General features: G+C 45.1%; 1 protein-coding gene across 2 annotated transcripts in view; it reads right to left on the reverse strand.

Moving 5' to 3' along the window:
• Positions 1–14,146: 14,146 nt before the first annotated feature.
• DPYSL4 (dihydropyrimidinase like 4) overlaps positions 14,147–20,189 on the reverse strand; it is a 56,354-nt gene continuing 50,311 nt past the window's right edge. For both annotated transcript variants that reach the window (XM_063962180.1, XM_063962179.1), the window contains exons 13-14: positions 19,648–19,819; positions 14,147–14,891 (exon numbers count right to left, since the gene is read on the reverse strand). In XM_063962180.1, the coding sequence (XP_063818250.1) occupies positions 14,800–14,891; positions 19,648–19,819 (264 nt within the window). In that variant the 3' untranslated portion in view covers positions 14,147–14,799. The remainder of the gene's footprint in view (positions 14,892–19,647; positions 19,820–20,189) is intronic.

The following is a 20,189-nucleotide window of genomic DNA, read 5'->3' on the forward strand; positions in this document are numbered from 1 at the left end:
GTTACCTAATGTCACACAGAGAGCACCTTGGTATTGTAACTAGAATCTCTGTCTCACAATGCCTTCCTATGCGCATATTACTTTATTAATATTTTATATTATTATTGATAATATTATTTATGTTAACATTATTGTTTCTAAGTAAAACTAGTCAACCACACATTTTATTTTTGTAAAGTACCTTCTGGGTAGATTTTATGGTGTAAAAAGATGTTAAAAGGCGTAAAAATCTGGGAAATGTAGACTTCAAAATGTACAGTAGCATATAAAAAAATGAGAGTGACCGCACCGTTTGGGTACAAAACAACATACATGCTCTAAATTTACCTAATTAAACTGTATTTCATTTAAATTCAGAGAATGTTTGATCCAAAATATTGCAATCAATTGTCAAGCTGGCCAACTTTGGCGGGGTTGGCCAGCTTGACAAATTTTTGCAATATTTTGGTACAAACTTTCTCTGAATTGAAATTAAATAAGAGTTTGGAGCATAATTAGGGGAGTACAGAACATGTATGATTTATTGTATTTAAATGTTGCAGTCACATGCCTATGGCACTGCAGGTGGTTAAGTGCCATGGTTAAAGCCTACTGCTTATATATATATATATATATATAAAAAAATAAAGCTTTCCTAGAAGTAATGTGCAGAAAACAATAGAATACAGCATATGATTTCTGTTGAAACAATCAGCATTTCAGAAGAGGTCCTACAGAGAGGCATCAGTCCTAGAAAGAAGCAGTGGATTAGCTGCAGGGCTTGGCATAAACCACATGTCCATCTACCCTGGAACTGGACTTGGAGCAATGTCATGGTTAATCTACCACAACGAGAGACTGATTCACTGACAAGACCCTTGAGTAGTTGGGTTGGAGATACGACCACTGACAAGACCCTTGAGTAGTTGGGTTGGAGATACGACCACTGACAAGACCCTGGAGTAGTTGGGTTGGAGATACGACCACTGACAAGACCCTTGAGTAGTTGGGTTGGAGATACGACCACTGACAAGACCCTTGAGTAGTTGGGTTGGAGATACGACCACTGACAAGACCCTTGAGTAGTTGGGTTGGAGATACGACCACTGACAAGACCCTTGAGTAGTTGGGTTGGAGATACGACCACTGACAAGACCCTTGGGTAGTTGGGTTGGAGATACGACCACTGACAAGACCCTTGAGTAGTTGGGTTGGAGATACGACCACTGACAAGACTCTTGAGTAGTTGGGTTGGAGATACGACCACTGACAAGACCCTTGGGTAGTTGGGTTGGAGATACAACCATCCTTTTAGACTCAAGTTCCACAGTCCCTAATATATTGAGTGAATCCAATCAAATGATTCAGTGTTTGCATCTGTAGCAGAAAAACTGAGAGGGATGGTGCTACTCGTAGCTGATAGATGTTATCTGTTCCCTGCGTACTGAGCACCTGCGTCATGTGCCCCATACTAGAGACAAAAGCTTGCAACTTGGGTTAGAAGGGGCAACAGATTTCTCATAATAATTATTACTTCAATGGGTAGTTATGTAAATTTTCACCATCCAAAGACCATTGTAATTTTTATCCATTATAAATAAGTCAGCATAAGGATGCGATTGAGCCCTGTGAGACAGGAGGTGCCCCCCAGTTACAGTATGACATCTGCCTGTTGCTGATGACATCACATCACCGAGCGGGCAGGTTTGAGCACTGATGAGGATCTGAGGTGATTATACAGCTACACATTCATAAGACTTCATCCCCCTCAGAGTCTAACTATCGGTTGTATGTAAGTAACTGGGTACGGGTTCATGTTGTTCTGCAATTCTTTTATTTAGGGGTGGCACTTTTTTTTCAAATGTGTTTATTAAGAAAAGTCACACACATTACAGCTTATAAGCCAAAATAGTACATAAACCACGTAATACCACTGCATCGACAGAACGTGTAATATACAATGAAAAGCAGAGAAACATCTTTACCGGCACAGAAATGAGCCTTAATAACTGCAATAATAATATAAAAGGCGCAGTGCAAATAACAGTAGGGATCTGTCTAGAAAGGCAGAGACGTTCCATGTTATACCATGTAGTGAGTCTGACTTCTTTGCGTATAAGGGTGGTCATTCCGAGTTGATCGCAGCCAGCAACTTTTAGCTGCTGCTGTGATCAATAGTCCACGCCTATGGGGGAGTGTATTTTAGCTTAGCAGGGCTGCGATCGCTTGTGCAGCCCTGCTAAGCGGAAAAAAAAATCAAGCAGAAGTAGACTAGGGCTGGACATACTTACCCTGTGCGATGGATCCAGCGATGATGGGACCGGCTTTGACGTCACACCTCCGCCCTCCGTTGTCCTGGACACGCCTGCGTTTTACTCACCACTCCCCGAAAACGGCTCCAAACGGTCCAGATCCGCCCATCCATGCCTCCTTCCTGTCAATCTTCTTAGCGGTCGCCACTGCGCACTGCACCCGCCGCGCATGCGCATTTCGCACCCGTTCACACTGCAGCGAAAAACCGCTGCGTGCGAACGGGTCGGAATGACCCCCAAGATCTCTGGTGGACAACGGTAGGGTAACAATATACGGCAGCCATATAGCAAAAAATGTAGAAGAACAAGATTCTGCACCTAAAGAACAATCCACCCAGTCCATCTGATGAAGGTAAGACAAACGAGGAAGCATAAGAGCAATGGACACAGGGTCCTTGTGTATCCATTGGGACAATATCGTTTTCTTAGTGACTGCAACTATACCAGCCAACAACAATTTTGTACCCTTGTGTATAGAAGGGGACTGGGTATCGCATTGGTTCCAAAAAGCCCAAGCTAAAGTAGCAGTAAAGGAGATATTTAAATTTACATTAATATAAACGCAGCCCGTTTTCCAAAATGCTTGAATTATAGGACAGTTCCAGAGACAGTGAACAATGGTCCCCATTCCGAGTTGATTGCTAGCTGTCGTTGTACACTGAGTAGCGATCAGTTAAAAAAAACGGCAAATCTGCGCATGCGTATGCACCGCAATGCGCACACGGCGTACGGGTACAACGAGCATCGTGGTTTTGCACATGTTCTAGCAACGCTTTCAGTCGCACTGGCGGACGCAAGGAGATTGACAGGAAGTGGGGGTTTCTGGGTGTCAACTGACCGTTTTCTGGGAGTGTTTGGAAAAACGCAGGCGTGGCCGGGTGTTTGCTGGGCGGGTATCTGACGTCATTACTGTGTCACTCATCGCAGCAATCATCGCACAGGGGGGGGTAATTCCAAGTTGATCGCAGCAGGAAATTTTTTAGCAGTTGGGCAAAACCATGTGCACTGCAGGGGGGGCAGATATAACATTTGCAGAGAGAGTTAGATTTGGGTGGGTTATTTTGTTTCTGTGCAGGGTAAATACTGGCTGCTTTATTTTTACACTGCAATTTGGATTGCAGATTGAACTCACCACACCCAAACCTAACTCTCTATGCAAATGTTATATCTGCCCCACCTGCAGTGCACATGGTTTTGCCCAACTGCTAAAAAATTTCCTGCTGCGATCAACTTGGAATTACCCCCAGGATAAGTAACTACAGGGCTGGTCTTGTTCTGCACAAAATGTGTTTGCTGCCGCTCGGCTGCACAGGCGTTCGCACTCCTGCAAAGCTAAAATACACTCCCCCGTGGGCGGCGACTATGCGTTTGCACGGCTGCTAAAAGTAGCTAGCGAGCGATCAACTCGGAATGAGGGCCATTGTCTGCGATGGCACTTATTCTAATGTTTAACCTCATTCTCCTATTGGTTTTCTGCTTGACAATTATCCGTATTTTTCTTCTGTATATAAAACCCTCTTTTCTGGACTGCATAACGACAGTGTCTACTGAACCTCATCACCAGTTCTTCATGTAGAGTCCGCTCCTGTATTTTCCGGCACCTGCGGCACAGTTATCTACATACTTTGACCCTTCGCTATAATATGCAGTTACCTCCATACAGCTATTGTTGTTAACAGGGGAGAGGACATTCTTTACCTTCCTATTCAGCAGCCAGATCTCTGCTCATCAGATCCGGCTTCCTGCCTTCCCTTGGGAATGTCAATCAGCAGACATGTCAGGCAATTTAAATGAAGTCCCTAGCTTTGACTTGTATGTTGCAGCGGGAGAGAAATACCAATTTAGCTAGCCGACACCATATGACACCTGGGATTGTAACCTTTTCAGCTCTTTCTATCACTTCACATCCATGGAAGACTGCAAACACGGCAGCTGGACTATTCCCGCTATCATATGTGCCACAGAGCAATAATGCAGGTAGTAGGAATTATCTACAGTAGATGTATGTTGTGCCATCATTCCCAGTATTAACTGGCCACAGAATAATGCTTAAGATGCTTGTATATAGTATGTACGCATTCAACTTGTTACACTTTAGAATATATATCTTAAAACACAGGTTTTTCCATATACATCTATACATTGGGTGTAGTATGTTTTGCCGACACTTATATTGACATGCATTAGGTCGACATGAGAATGGCAACATGGTCAAAATATTGACATGCATGTAGACAGTGACCATATTGACAGTAATGAATGTCTATAAGGATGACATGTCGACATGATTTCATGTCAACATGGCAGCTTCTTCTCCAGTGTCGTCTTCTGCTTCCTGGCGCTTATGTGATGAACAGTACCAGAGCAGTGTCCTGGTGAGTATTCTCCCCCTATCTCTAACCCTCCACCTAGTGCCTAACCGTAATCCCCCCCAAGACTAACCCTAAACATTCCCCGTCACATCCCCCCCATTTCAGCCGAACTGTAAACTCCCCCCCACAGCCCTAACCTTCTTGGCGGCACCTAAACCTAACTGTCGGCATTAAGAGAATGGTGACATTTCAGATGTCGATATTGTGACATACTGACATTCTGAGGATGTCAATATGGTGCCTGACGACATGTTGAAACATGTCAACATTCTGCTGTCAACGTGGTAACTGTAGACCATGTGACCAGACATCCTATACATTAGGCCCAAGAGAAGACAGTATGGATGGGGTAATGGTTAGCATTACTACCTTACAGCACTGAGGTTGAGGGTTTGAGTCCCACCATGGTTCTGTGTAGAGTTTGTATATTCTTCCCGCGCTTGCGTGGATTTCCTCTGGGTGCTCTGGTTTCATCTCACAATCCCAAAATATACCGATAGGTTAATTGGCTCCCAACAAAAATTTACCCTAGTGAGTAAGTGTACATGGGCAGACTAGATGGGCCGGGTGGTTCTTATCTGCCATCAAATTCTGTTTTTATATACTGTAAGACCAGAAGACAAAAGTGAAATTGTGTTCAAAGAATCTTGTATCAACTTATAAGGCCTAGTACTGCTTAAAGGGCATGTTGGGGTTCCCTTTTACAAACACTGATCCCCACTTTCTAATGGAATCGGCAGCACAAATTTGAACTGCAGAGGGAAATATTGTGCCATAAGCTATGGCGTATGATGGTTGTAGATGCTTGTGGGTTATCAATGGTTTTGGGTGGTTAACAGTCTGAGGGGAGATGTACTAAGCAGTGAAAATAGTGGAGAAGTGAGCCAGTGTAGAAGTTGCCCATGACAACCAATCAGCATTGAAGTAATATTTATAATTTGCATACTATAAAATTATACAGAGCAGCTGTTTCGTTGCCATGGGCAACTTCTCCACTGTCTCATTTCTCCACTCTTACCACTGCTTAGTACATCTCCTTCTGAATCACAACGTTCTTAAAAGTACTGAATAACCCATCTCTAATTGTCAATATAGGGGTCAATATATGCAGAATGGAGGAAGAGGACGTACAACCACTATAATAGACCAGATCAAATCCCACCATAGTATATACTTTCATGGACATTAAAGCAGAGTAACATCAATGTATTTATGCCATGTAACTCAATTTATTAGGGATGTCTTACAAATTTACAATTCATATAAAATAACTTTCTGTAAGCTTCTGGGAGCTTTTGCATGAGGTGAACATAACATTGTTTAAATTTAAGTCTGCTGTGGAAAAGGGCAGACACGGCACAATCACTGTAGGCAGCCATTTTGTCTGTGTCACTGAATCTTCATTTTTTTTTTTTTTTTTGCCTCATTGATATCATAGTTCTTAATGATTTCTTAGGTTGAATCTTGGTGCATTCCATAAAATGGCTGCCTGCCCTGTTTCTAGGACACAGGATTACATAAAGGCCAGTACTGCAGACACACACACACACACACACACACACACACACACACACACACACACACACACACACACACACAACGCCTAGAGTAGTAATAAGCAGAACAGCAATGTAATACATTAGCAAATAGGATCCAAGGGAAATTCCAGTGTATTGAATGTACATAACAATCATTTGGATTGTATTAACTGAAACTGTATGTGTATATTGCAATGTATATACCATATTCGTGTGTTCTGTACAGTAGGTGGTCCCTGAGTAGTTGCGGGCATGGTATGATTTGTATTTTTATACATTTTATTGATGCTGTTAAATGAAATAATTATTAATAACATTAAAGAGAGTCTGCCTACGTTTCATACTTTGCTGACTGGGGACTTGTGAACATGACGGCTCGTGTGCGGGAAAGAGGTGGTCGTTCTGTTCCTGCTCAGGAAGATGCTCTAACGGGTGTGGTATAGAAGATCTACACTGTCATTAGGTCAACGCCATATGGTCGACAGGGTCAAAAGGTAGACGCAAAAAAAGGTTAAACCATTTTTTTTATTTATTTTCTATTTTATGTGTCATTTCGGATGTTTAACTATATCTAAGCACAATTAGTGGAAACGTACCCTCGAGGACTCGCTTTGCTTGCCACACTTCGGCAAGGTGGCTCGCTGCGATCTCCACAGGTTTCTATTCCCAATCGTAGTCCACATGTACAGTAAATCAAGCAAAACTTGGAAAAACATGAAAATCCCCCAAAAGTTGCGTCAACAATGTATGTGTCGATCATTGTCATGTCGACCTATTGTATCTGTTGACTTTAAGCAATGTCTACCCTTTACCTGTTGACCTTTTATCCATGTTGACCTTGTGTACCTGTCGACCATATGGAGTCGACCTATTGACTACCGACATAGACAATGTCAACCTATACATTGGATGACCTTTTATCCATGTTGACCTTGTGTACCTGTCCACCATATGGAGTCGACCTATTGACTACCGACCTAGACAATGTCACCCTATACATTGGAACCTGCTCAAACTGAGGTCCTCAGTCCTCTCTCCAACAATGCTCATATTGTGTATTGGCAGCTGGGAACTTGATTACATCAATCAGGACTGTCAGGACGAGTCATTTAAGTTGGGTGGATTTGAAGTCGGCAGAAATGTACCGACTCTAAAACTTATGTGGTCTATTTACTAAGCCTTTGGGGGAGATAAAGTGGAGAGAGATAAAGGAGTCTATTCATGAAGCAGTAAAAAAAGTAGATAAACAGACCAGTGGAGAAGTTGCCTGTGGCAACCAATCAGCATCTCCCTTACATTTTATAGAATGTACTTGATAAAGGCTTCCGTCTGATTGGTTGCCATGAGCACCTTCTCCACTGGTCATTTTCTCCACTCTTTTCACTGCTTCATGAATAGACCCCAAAGTACCAGTCAACCAGCTCATAACTGTCATATTTCAAACACGGCCTGTAACATGACAGCTATGAGCTGATTGGCCGGTACTTTTTATCTCTCTCCAAGGCTTAGTAAATAGGCCGCGTTAGAAACGATGTAATAATTCTCCAAAACATGTCTTGAGATGGGCATGTGCAGTAGGAGTGGGGGAGCGTGCCTGCAACGTGCGTCCATCCCCACCAATGGCTCTCAGTCAGCAGGGGCGGGGGGGGGGGGGGGGACAGGACAGAGTGACGTGCCAAGCCATGATGCTGGTAAGTGACATACCACCACCCTGTGCTAGCTTGGCCAGCCCACTTACCCAACTATGTGGACCCCACTTTACAGAAAAAGGGTCTGATCACTTTAATGCGGCAAGTGAAATAATGTCGTTGAGCTGTGTACATATATTTGAATACATTCTGCATTATGGGGAAAGGTTATACTGGATGACATACAGTAAACTAATGGCGGGTTAGCTGAATGAACCCTTTGGAAAGTAACTGTAAGGGTGGGGAAGCATTCTAGATGACAAGATGGTAACTACCCTGGTAACATTTGTGCCTACTGTATGTTATGCTCAATGCACGAAGCATATAAAAAGTATTTCGGAATACCAGCTTACCCACAGCATCTCAACATGGTCATTATAATACAGTGATACGGGATAGAGAGAAAAGGGAGGGAGATATAGAGAAAAAGAGGAGGGAGAAAAGTCGGGAGATGGGGGTGGAGATATAAATATCAGCAATCACATTAACTCATGTACAGGCGTCCAGAATGAAATCCGGTCTCTAGGTCGACAGTCGCTAGGTCGACAGTATCTAGGTTGACCACTGCTGGTCCACAGTAACTAGGTCGACATGTTCTAGGTCAACATGAGTTTTTAAGTTTTTTCCTTTTTTGAACTTTTTCATACTTAACGATCCACGCGGACTACGATTGGGAATAGTAACCTGTGCCGAGGGCAGCGGTAGTGGAACGAGGCACCTTGCCCGAAGCGCGAGCCATGCAAGGGGACACGGTGCACTAATTGGGGTTCCTGGTCACTGTACGGAGAAAACGACACCAAAAAATCATAAAAGACTCATGTTGACCTTTTGACATGTCGACCTACAGACCCTGTCGACCTAGTTACTGTCGACCAATAGTGGTCGACCTAGTTACTGTCGCCCCTCCAAACCACACCGTCTGCAGGGGATGTGGTCAAGATCCCGCCAGACGGGATCCCGGCAGTCGGAATACCCACACTGGGATCCCTACCGACACAATCCCAACATATTCTTCCTTTGTGGGTTGCGCTCGCCCCCCTGTCGGGATTGTTCCGGTCGGGATCCCGGTGTTGGTATTCCGACCGCCGGGATCCCGTCCGGCGGTATCTCGTACTGATCCCGTCTGCAGGGCTCCACTTACTATATGGTGGTCATTCCGAGTTGTTCGCTCGCTAGCAGTTTTTAGCAGCCGTGCAAACGCTATGCCGCCGCCCACTGGGAGTGTATTTTAGTTTAGCAGAAGTGCGAACGAAAGGATCTCAGAGCGGCTACAAAATAATTTTGTGCAGTTTCACAGTAGCTTCAAAACTACTCAGCGCTTGCGATCACTTCAGAGCATTCAATTCCTGATTTGACGTCACAAACACGCCCTGCGTTCGCCCAGCCACGCCTGCATTTTTCCTGGCACGCCTGCGTTTTTACCAACACACCCTGAAAACGGTCAGTTGACACCCAGAAACGCCCTCTTCCTGTCAATCACTCTGCGGCTGCATGTGCGACTGAAAAACACTGCTATGCCCTGTGTAAAACTACATTGTTCGTTGTAATTGTACACCACGCGTGCGCATTGCGCCGCATACGCATGCGCAGAAGTGACTTTTTTTGCCTCATCGCTGTACAGCGAACAAATTCAGCTAGCGTTCAACTCGGAATAACCCCCTATAGACTATAAAGCTTAGGTACATTCACTAGATGTTTACAAAGAAGAGTATCTTATTTAAAGTTCCAGTTTCATGATCATTTTTCCAGCGATATTAGCAGGGTAAACTAGAACTTGTAGTTCCCCAGCGGTCGGTGAGAGCGACAGGTTGCTAAGCGAAGCAATGCAGTTTTTCACAAAGGATAATGAAAGCCAGATATAGTGAGTGTTCAACAAACTTTATTCATAACAAATAACAAAAGCAGTAATAATAATACATAGCATGCATAGTTTGACAATAATATAAACAATATCCATGGCTAAATGGAAGTAAATGCTAACGGCGGGAGAGATCCAGATCTATGTGCTGTGGAAAATGATCAGTCAGTATGAAAATGGCTTGCTCTGTGAGGTCTTAATAAATCCATTGTAATATTAACGTTTCAAACCCTAATAACAAAATAATCAAGAACGTTACCCTTAACTATTTAAGGAAAAATTACAAACATGGCCACGTGTAAAATTAGGACCATACCGTATTTCCTACATGATAATGATCATTTACAGTGAACCAGGAGTGCTATAACGGGTGTGTTGTTGTCTCCTTGGTGTCTGGATGATAGGCCGACAGTAAATAAGTTGACAATAGGTCGACCAAATATGGTCAACATGCATTAGGTCGACAGGCTGACATGGTCGACATGGTCAAAGGCTCGAATGTAAAATATCGACAGTGCTTAAGGTCGACGGGTTCAAATGGTCGACATGGTAATGGTCGACACCTTAGGTCGGCATGAGTTTGTTTCTTGTTATTTCATTTTTTACAACTTCTTCATGCTCTCCCATCCACGTAGACTACGACTGGGAATAGTAACCTGCCCGAACATACAAAAGGACACCCACATTTTAAAAACAACAACAACCTGTGTTGACCATTTTTGTGTCGACCATTTCCATATAGACTTTTCACTGTGTCGACCTTTTGTACCTGTTGATCTTTTCAGGTGCCTAACTTTTACATGTCGACCAACTGACCCTGTTGACCTCTGACCCTGATCATGTGGATGTTGATCATATGGGGTCGATCTAGTGACCGAGAGATAAAGTTCAGCCCTAACCAATCAGATTCTGTCATTTTAAAGGCTGTGTTGAAAAATGACAGTTAATATCTGATTGGTTGGAACTTTGGGGAGATGTATTAAACCTTGTGGAGAGATAAAGTATATAGAGATAAACTACCAACCAATCAGCTTCTATAATTTTCACACACAGCCTGTAAAATGACAGAAGCTGATTGGTTGGTACTTTATCTATCCCCAAGGTTTGATGCATCTCCCCCTTTATCTCTCTCCACGCTTTCATAAATTTCCCCCTTAATATTGTTTACCTGTTATATAGAAAAATTATAATAAACCATAGATTCTTATCAAGTATGTTAATATAACTATACTATAAAAGACACAATGTCATATTTAATGTATTGATTCCCTTTTTTGGCTATACCAGTACAGTCAGATGAATCTAGATCACTCAGGGCGGCCATAGGAGGACACAATTACCTGGTGCAGGTCTATAACCCATTCAGTCATTTCCCAGTATGTGCGATTTGTTCAAAAATATCATTTATTAACAATTTTATAAAAGTCTGATGATGATGATGATGATGATGATTTGGGGGCCGCCTATAAGACCATTGTGGTTTTTCTTATAATATAGAATTTAGTAATGCCAGTTGAAGATTCCTTTTTTAGTGCTATCGATATTGTTTATGTTATTATATACTGACTGCCAGAAAATGTATTGGCAATCGGCAGCCGTGTACACCGTATGTGATGGTTGTTCTACAGTACCTCGGAGCAGTGTGGTTCTCATTACATTGCTGAGGTTAGTACTGCCAGTGGGATGTCCTTCTTACTTATATATATATATATGTTTTACTTTATTTTATACTAACTGCCAGTTACTATTATGGGAGCTCTGTTTATGATGGGATGTTGCCCATAGCAACCAATCAGATTCTACTTTTCATTTATCTAGCACCTGCTAGAAGATAATTCCTGGAATCTGATTGGTTGCTATGGGAAACATCCCATCTTAAATAGAACTCCTATCTTAGTAAATTTACCCCTTGGAAGCTATGTATACTGTGGGCCACATTCAGAGGTGGTCGCTAACTGAACGCAATGCCGATATTTGGCATTAGTTTCTACTGCGCTTGCATGAATTACCCCTAGCTGTACGCACAAAGGCGATGTTGTATGGAGGCGCTGGCATCGGTGATAGAGAACAAAGCAATGGGTGTAGCTGGGCGGTGGCCTGAGGGGAGCGTATAAAAAGGCCATCTCCTGGGCTTGTCATGGGAGAGTCGCAGGCTTGTCGCTGGAAGCGAGCTGCATTCTCTGATGCATAACCCCTATTCAGACAGAGACACTGGGATCAATGTAATAGTCTTTGAGAAGCAGGAAGTGCGGGATTTCGTGCGAGTCTGGAAGGATTTTTAAAGCAGCAATCATTTACATGGCATAACCAGGTTGGAGTTGTAGTGTAAATGATTGCCGGTTTAAATATCCCACACTTCCTACTTCTTGTAGGCTATTACATTTATCCCACTGTGTCTGCCATAGGCGTTGGTGCACCAATGGGGACCTGTCTGGAAGCACCGGTGCTTCTGCTGCATACAGGGGCACGATTGTGGGTGTCTCAGTGCTGGCACTCTCCCATGCTCGGTACTGCACTAGGGGACGGCTGAAACTAGATTATGCATATTATCAAAACTGCGACTCAGCCAGTGGGCGTCAGTGCAGAACCAGCAGCAGCCAACTCAGAATCAGCCCCTGCATGTGTTAGTTGTTCTACATACATTTACTTGCCCACTTTTCTTTCTATTCTACCGATGACCAGTACGGTTCCCATCACAGTGCTGAGGTTAGTACTGCTAGTGGGATGTGCTTTTTACTGGTATATCTTTTACACTGACAATCGGCAGCCATGTATTGTATGTGTTGGTATTGCTATGTACCTTTATGGTACACACTTGGGACCGATTCTGAGTCACACAGATCTTTGTTCATGGACGCAAGCGCCGGGTTTTTGCATACTGCGTACACGCACAATCCCCCGCATTAGTTGAATGGACTCTGGCATTAGCATATGGCAGTAGATCTGGTCGCACGGCCAGAGCCATCTTGATAGCCATGTAGGCCCCTAGGCAAAGCAATGCACTGGGGCCCCTACCCATCCTCCAGCAGTACGGGTGGGGGGTGCTATCAGCGGCAGCTTTGATGTCCCGCGGGCAGCAGGGGATGTTCTATCTTCCACTCAGCATGTAGGACCGGAAGCTGGGAAGAGCAATTAACAGGCTTGAATGGAGACCACTGCTTTGGAAATCCGATTCCCCTGTGGCAATTTTAAAAAATCTGGTACCCCTGCAAAAAGGGGACCCTCAGCTATCAGCCTAGGGCCCGTATACTCCTTGGACAACTGCCCATTGAGCCCATATGAAAAGACGGCACCGCACACGGCTGCCCATAAGTACAGTCCTTATGTTTGTGACTCAGAATCGGCCCTTTTTCTTCAATGCTACTACTAGACCAGTACGGGTTCACTACGGCTGGCCGGCGGTCGGGCTCCCGGCGACCAGCATCCCGGCGCCGGGAGCCCGACCGCCGGCTTACCGACAGCTTGGCGAGCGCAAATGAGCCCCTTGCGGGCTCGCTGCGCTCGCCACGCTACGGGCACGGTGGCGCGCTACGCGCGCCACACTATTTTATTCTCCCTCTATGGGGGTCGTGGACCCCCACGAGGGAAAATAATTGTCGGTATTCCGGCTGTCGGGCTCCCGGCGCCGGTATACTGAGCGCCGGGAGCCCGACCGCCGGCAAACAGAAGACCACCCGACCAGTACATCTGTAAGGAACACTTGGCCAATCCACATTGCAGGACGTGTTAGCAGGGTGCAAATGTAACCAATAGTATTTGTATATATGTGTATTTAGGAACATTAACTCCAGTACAGTTGCTGCTGGTTATTGGGTTATGTACATGCATGCAGATTATACTTTAGATAACACTAATTACATGGCTTATGATAGAGTTTTATATATGTATAGAGAGAGATCTGTAAGGAATATATTTTGCTTTCTTCCAGAATTGAGCTTTGGTTACAAGTTACCACCACCATATACTTTACATATTACGTTAGCATTCTGTTACTTGGGATGTAGCAGTCGGATTGGTAACTTTTCTAAAACATGCTGAGAATCCAGTTATCTTACTATGGCGCGGTCTTCTTGGCAATATTTATTATTATTAAAGTGTAATAATTCAGCGCAATAACTTTGAAGCGCACCTGTCCCATACACACAGCAGAAGCAGCCACGTTGTGGGTTGTGAAATGCGGTCTACTTATATATAGGAAGCTGTGACATTGTGCCTCGCTGATGTCACTCATTCCTAGGGGTATATTTACTAAGGTGTTTTTTAGAAGTGGAGCTGTTGCCCATAGCAACCATTCAGATTCTAGTTATTATCTTCTAGAAACAGATAGATAAATGTTAAGTGGAATCTCATACCTTCCAAAATGACCCATTCCATTAGGTACAAAATGCTCTGTTCCTGGACTTCCTTGCCAGTGGCAGTTGAAGAGCTGGGGCTGCAGCACAGTCAAACAGTGGAACCATATCAACTGCCATTGAGTCCTGGCTGGTGATGTTTGGCAGTGTTGGGGTGGCAGTTGGTGTGGCTCCCCTATTTGAATTTTGGACTGTGCTACAGCCCCAGCTCTGCAACTGCCACTGGCAATGAAGTCAAGGAACAGAGCATTTTGTACCTAATGGAATGGGTCATTTTGGAGAGTATGGAATCTCACTGGCTGCTATGGGCAACACCTCCACTTCTAAAAAAACTCACACCTTAGTAAATATACCCCCTGGTGACTTAATAACGGCTGCATTCTTATCGGTATGGTGTCTTCTCAGAGAAGAGCTTCTTCTGCAGTGTGTAGATGACAGGTGCATTCTAAAATAGAACGTTTCGTCAACATATCTACAGTTTATCATACCTACAGTAGTCTCAACAATAGTACAGTACTTAATCTCCTGCTATATAGTGAATCGACTCCCCTTGTAGACTCCATACACAAATGTGGATGAGGGTCAACTGGGGAACTTTGCTTCAAGATGTATTTGCTTCACAAAATCATCATGCAGACTCCTGTGATTTCCTCTCGGCTGTTACACAACTCTGAAAAGAATACAGTACCTTTGTCCTGTACTATGAAAGTGATGTAATATTAGAACGGCCACCAGGGGGTTCTACAATTTTTTGAGTAGTGCGTCTCGGAATATGATCATCTGTTTGGGATCCTGCAAATAAACACACCAGCAGATATGTATTATTGTGACTGATGTCTATGATAGAATAATTGCCATGCATTATACCATGGAACAACTAAGGGCTACATTGATTTAAACGTTAAGTCTGAGTATGAAAATCAAGTTTATTATTAGTGGCTGACAATGGAAACAACAATCATGGTAAAAATTCACAGTTTTACTCTGAAATTGTACCATGCCATGTCATGCCCATTCCTAGCTAGACCCTGGGACTGTTCCAGGAAAATTGGGATTGAGTGCAGGTAGTATTTCACCCCAATTTAATTAAGAAACACGATCCGTTGCAACCTGCAAGTATGTGATTGTTATTTTTGTTTAATTATTTTATTGTATATTGCAAATACTTAAAGGTATCAGGAAGTATCAAGTAACTGGGATTTAATTCAACCAAAAACCAAAACTAAGACGGTAATACAATTGTCCCTTAGTTTCATGGTTGGCCTGTCCTAATGTTTAACATGCTATCCAGACAGACACATGGGAAAATACACTGAAACACACACAAACCCACATGGGACACACAGGACACACATACTGTATGAGACACACAGGCAAACACACATACATACATGAAGATACACACACAGGACACACAGAAAGTCACAAATACACATGAAATACACAGATACACACACATACACTCCTGGGACCAGTGGCGTAACTACTGCCCCCGCAGTCCTCGCGGTGGCTTGGGGGCGAGGGGCTGCGGGGGCGCCACTGATTACAGCAGACTGACATGCGGACGAGCGCCCGCATGTCAGACTGCTTTCTCCTTCCCGCCGCCGCTTGTTGGAGGGACACGGACGGCACAGCGTGTGCCTCTCCTGTGTCCCTCCTGCATCATCTCCGGCGGCCGCGGGTCTAATAGGGGGAAGTGCCGTCCGTGAGCTCTAATTGGCTCACGGACGGCACTTCCCCCTATTAGACCCGCGGCCGCCGGAGATGATGCAGCAGGAGGGACACAGGAGAGGCGATCTGTGCCCTCCGTGTCCCTCCAATAAGCGGCGGCGGCGACGGCGGCACTGGGAGGAATATCTGGCACTGGGGGGGGGATGTCTGGCACTGGGGCATATATGGCACTGGGGGGGAGATGTCTGGCACTAGGGGGGATATCTGGCACTGGGGCATATATGGCACTGGGGGGGGGATGTCTGGCACTGGGGGGGATATCTGGCACTGGGGGGGGGGATGTCTGGCACTGGGGCATATATGGCACTGGGGGGGGGGATGTCTGGCACTGGGGGGGATATCTGGCACTGGGGGGGGGATGTCTGGCACTGGGGCATATATGGCACTGGGGGGGAGATGTCTGGCACTAGGGGGGATATCTGGCACTGGGGCATATATGGCACTGGGGGGGGGGGATATCTGGCACCGGGGGGGAGGGGATGTCTGGCACTGGGGGGGTTATCTGGCACTGGGGGGGGGGGGGGTGTTTGGCACTGGGGCATATATGGCACTGGGGGGGGGATGTCTGGCACTGGGGCATATATGGCACTGGGGGGGGATGTCTGGCACTGGGGGGGATATCTGGCACTGGGGGGGGATGTCTGGCACTGGGGCATATATGGCACTGGGGGGGATGTCTGGCACTGGGGGGGGGATGTCTGGCACTAGGGGGGATATCTGGCACTGGGGGAATATCTGGCACTGGGGGCATATGTGGCACCGGGGGGGAATATATGGCACTGGCGGCATATCTGGCACGGGGGGAATATCTGGCACTGGGGGCATATGTGGCACTGGGGGGGAATATCTGGCACTGGGGGCATATGTGGCACTGGGGGGGGGGTATATGTGTACCTGGCACATGGGGGGGGCTATATTTGGCACCGGGGGCATGTGAGTACCTGGCACCGTGGGGGAATATCTGGCACTGGGGTCATATGTGGCACTGGGAGCACAGCCCTAGCAACAAGGACTACCTCCTAGCAACGAGCATGACACCCAGTGCATGAAACACCTGACAACGAGCATGACACCCAGTGCATGAAACACCTGGCAACGAGCATGACACCCAGTGCATGAAACCCCTGACAACGAGAAGGTAATTGAAAAGTAATTAGAAGCCTTACTGTAGGACTTAATGTGTAATGGGCATTACGGTGTGTGGCATAATGTATCACGGACATTGCGGTGTGTGTCATAATGTGTCACAGGCATTACGGTGTATGGTATACTATATCGCGGGCATTGTGATATGTGGTATAATGTCTCAGGGTCATTGCAGTGTGTGGCATAATGTATCACGGACATTGCGGTGTGTGTCATAATGTGTCAGGCATTACGGTGTGTGGTATACTATATCACGGGCATTGTGGTATGTGGTATAATGTCTCAGGGTCATTGCAGTGTGGCATAATACATAACGGGCATTGCGGTGTGTGGCATAGGGTATAACGGGCAGGGCATTGCGGTATGTGTCACAGGCATTACGGTGTATGGTATACTATATCACGGGCATTGTGGTATAATGTCTCAAGGTCATTGCGGTGTGTGTCATAATGTGTCACAGGCATTGTATGTGCTATAATGTATCAGGGGCATTGCAGTGTATAGCATAATGTATAACGGGCATTGCGATTCCTGTCATAATGTGTCGGGGGCATTACGGTGTGTGGCATAATGTGTCACAGGCATTACGGTGTGTGGCATAATGTGTCACAGGCATTACGGTGTGTGGCATAATGTGTCGGGGGCATTATGGTGTGTGGCATAATGTGTCATGTGCATTATTGTGTGTGGAATAATGTCTAAGGGCCATTGCAGTATGTGGCATAATGTATACTGGGCATTACTATAAGGAGGAAAAATGACAAATAATGTAAGGGGCATGAATCAGGATTATTTTTCTTTCCTGTGGTGGCTAACGTCTGGGCGTGCAGGTTGCAAAACTGGGGTATAAGGTAGTCTTTTCCTGCAATACCACGCCCCTTTATGAGAAACCACGCCCATTCCAACAAAACCACGCCCCTTTTTTGCAGCGCGCGCCGAAGGCGCGCGCATATTTATCCCTTTCTTGCTCCCAATTATGCGGCGGGTGGGGGCGGGGGGGGGGGGGGGGGGGGGGCGCCAAAGAATTTTTTGGCTTGGGGGAGAAAAATTTCTAGTTACGCCACTGCCTGGGACACACAGGCAGGCAGACAGACACACATGTTGGATACAGACAGACACACATGCACATACAGTATATATGGGACACACTGACAGACATGCACATACAGTATATATGGGACACACAGACACACATGCACATACAGTATATATGGGACACACAGACAGACACACATGCACATACAGTATATACTGTATGGGACACACAGACAGACAGACACGTAATAATAAATGTTTCCTTTCAGCCATAAGGCCTCCTACCCACTGGTTTTACTGTCATGCAATCTACTAACATTTGTAACATTAAGACAATGCATGCTGTGGCAGAGTGAAATACTTACCATACGCTTATGATGGAGACACAGGGGCGGATTCTAAGTGCAGAACAAGTCCTGCGAGATCGCACACAGTGCCCCCAAGCCGCAGAATGACTGACATGCTACGTCCACCTGGGGGGTGGGGGCGGCGCTGCCTTTGTTTCCAGAAAACGAGGGAGGGTCAGCCACATTTTCTGGGAGTGGTGATGCCAGTGTCTGCGTCCTCCGATGCAGATTTACTAGCCTCGAAGCGGGGGGGAGGTGGCCATTCTGAGTAAGCTTAGGGTTACTCAGATGACTGATGCAGCAGACATTGCGACTAGTGATTCGATGCTGTGTCTTCGGACGCAGCACTCGGATCTGAGATGCTGGCAGGTGGCGTCTTTTTTCTTCAGGCGCCTCCTGCAAACATTAGCAGCTGTGTCCAAAGACGTACAGTTAATGTGATGGAAGGTCACTTTAACGCATGCGCAGTTGCGATAAATCTCAAATTACGCGATCATGTCAGAACCGGGAAGCAGGGAATTGTCAGAGAGAAGGAATTTAAAAAACATGGGTGAGAGTTACTAAAAAGTTGACGGCCAAATCTTATTTCCAAATTGTCTGGGGGTTTTATTATGATTAAATTAGAAGAACATACTGTATATTTAAAACGTATCCAAAATTATTTTATAAAAAAATAATTAAAAAAAATAATAATAATAATAATAATAATAATAATAACTATATAAATATATATATATATATATATATATATATATATATATATACATAAAACACACTTGGGGGCTGAGGGGGGGGGGTTAAATTAGAATTGCAGGTGACTGCTCCTCTGTGCAGCTGTCAGGTCCTGCTGTGCTGACCAATCTGCAATGACCGGCTGCATGGGAGACACTCTGGGAGGGTGCAGGGATGCAGGTGGACCAGGGGTTCCCTCTGTGATTGACGGCTGCTAGAATATATTCTGGCAGCCGGCCACTCTGTACTTCTGACTGGTCACATCATTTGTGGCCATGTCAGATAACGCACAGCCTGATATGGTCAAACTATGCAATCACGCGAGGCAAGTGGTTAAAGTGGAGCTAGATAAAGCACCAACCAGTTGGCTCCTGTCATTTTTTAAATACAACCTGTAAAATGACATTTAGAAGCTGATTGGCTGGTACTGTATCTGTCTAAAATGTATCTCTCGCCAAGTGTTGATAAACCTCCCCCTAAGTGCCCTTGCCATGGCCTCTAATGAATTATAGTCACAGAAGTGTTGTGTTTACTTTTCACATATTAAAATATCTTACCTGACAAACTGAACCCAGATCGATGCAGGTTTCGACCTGGCCCCAACTGGACTTTTCCCGGACAGGCCGTTATCCTTCCGGTGGTAGCGGGGGCTGTGGTTCTAGCAGCTAGTGCGAAATCATGAACGGGTCCATCATACAATCCCCTTGGCACGCCACGGACCTCTGCCAGCTAAACCATAAGACAAGGAATCACAGGTCTTAGAATTTTAGGCCTATAGTATTATAGATGCAGAATATGAACAAACATAAATCTTATTTCTGCAGATAAAGACCATTAAATGTGATTAACAGTCCCGGCAGTAGGCTGTATTCACGCAGCACATCAGTAGCATTCTACTGCCCTAAGAATTTACTAGAATACAGAACAAATGAGCTGACCTAATTCTCTCCCGCCTTACATCTAAATATTAACACTTCATTTGGGATCTAATGTGAGCTGCAATGCTTTGAGACTACTTAGCTATCATAACACAAATCCAAAAGCATACAGTATACTAGAACAGGGGTAGCGTGTGGCACGCCAGCTGATGTGGAACTAC

This window comes from Pseudophryne corroboree, chromosome 3, assembly GCF_028390025.1.
Source record: "Pseudophryne corroboree isolate aPseCor3 chromosome 3, aPseCor3.hap2, whole genome shotgun sequence".
Classification (NCBI taxonomy): Eukaryota; Metazoa; Chordata; class Amphibia; order Anura; family Myobatrachidae; genus Pseudophryne; species Pseudophryne corroboree.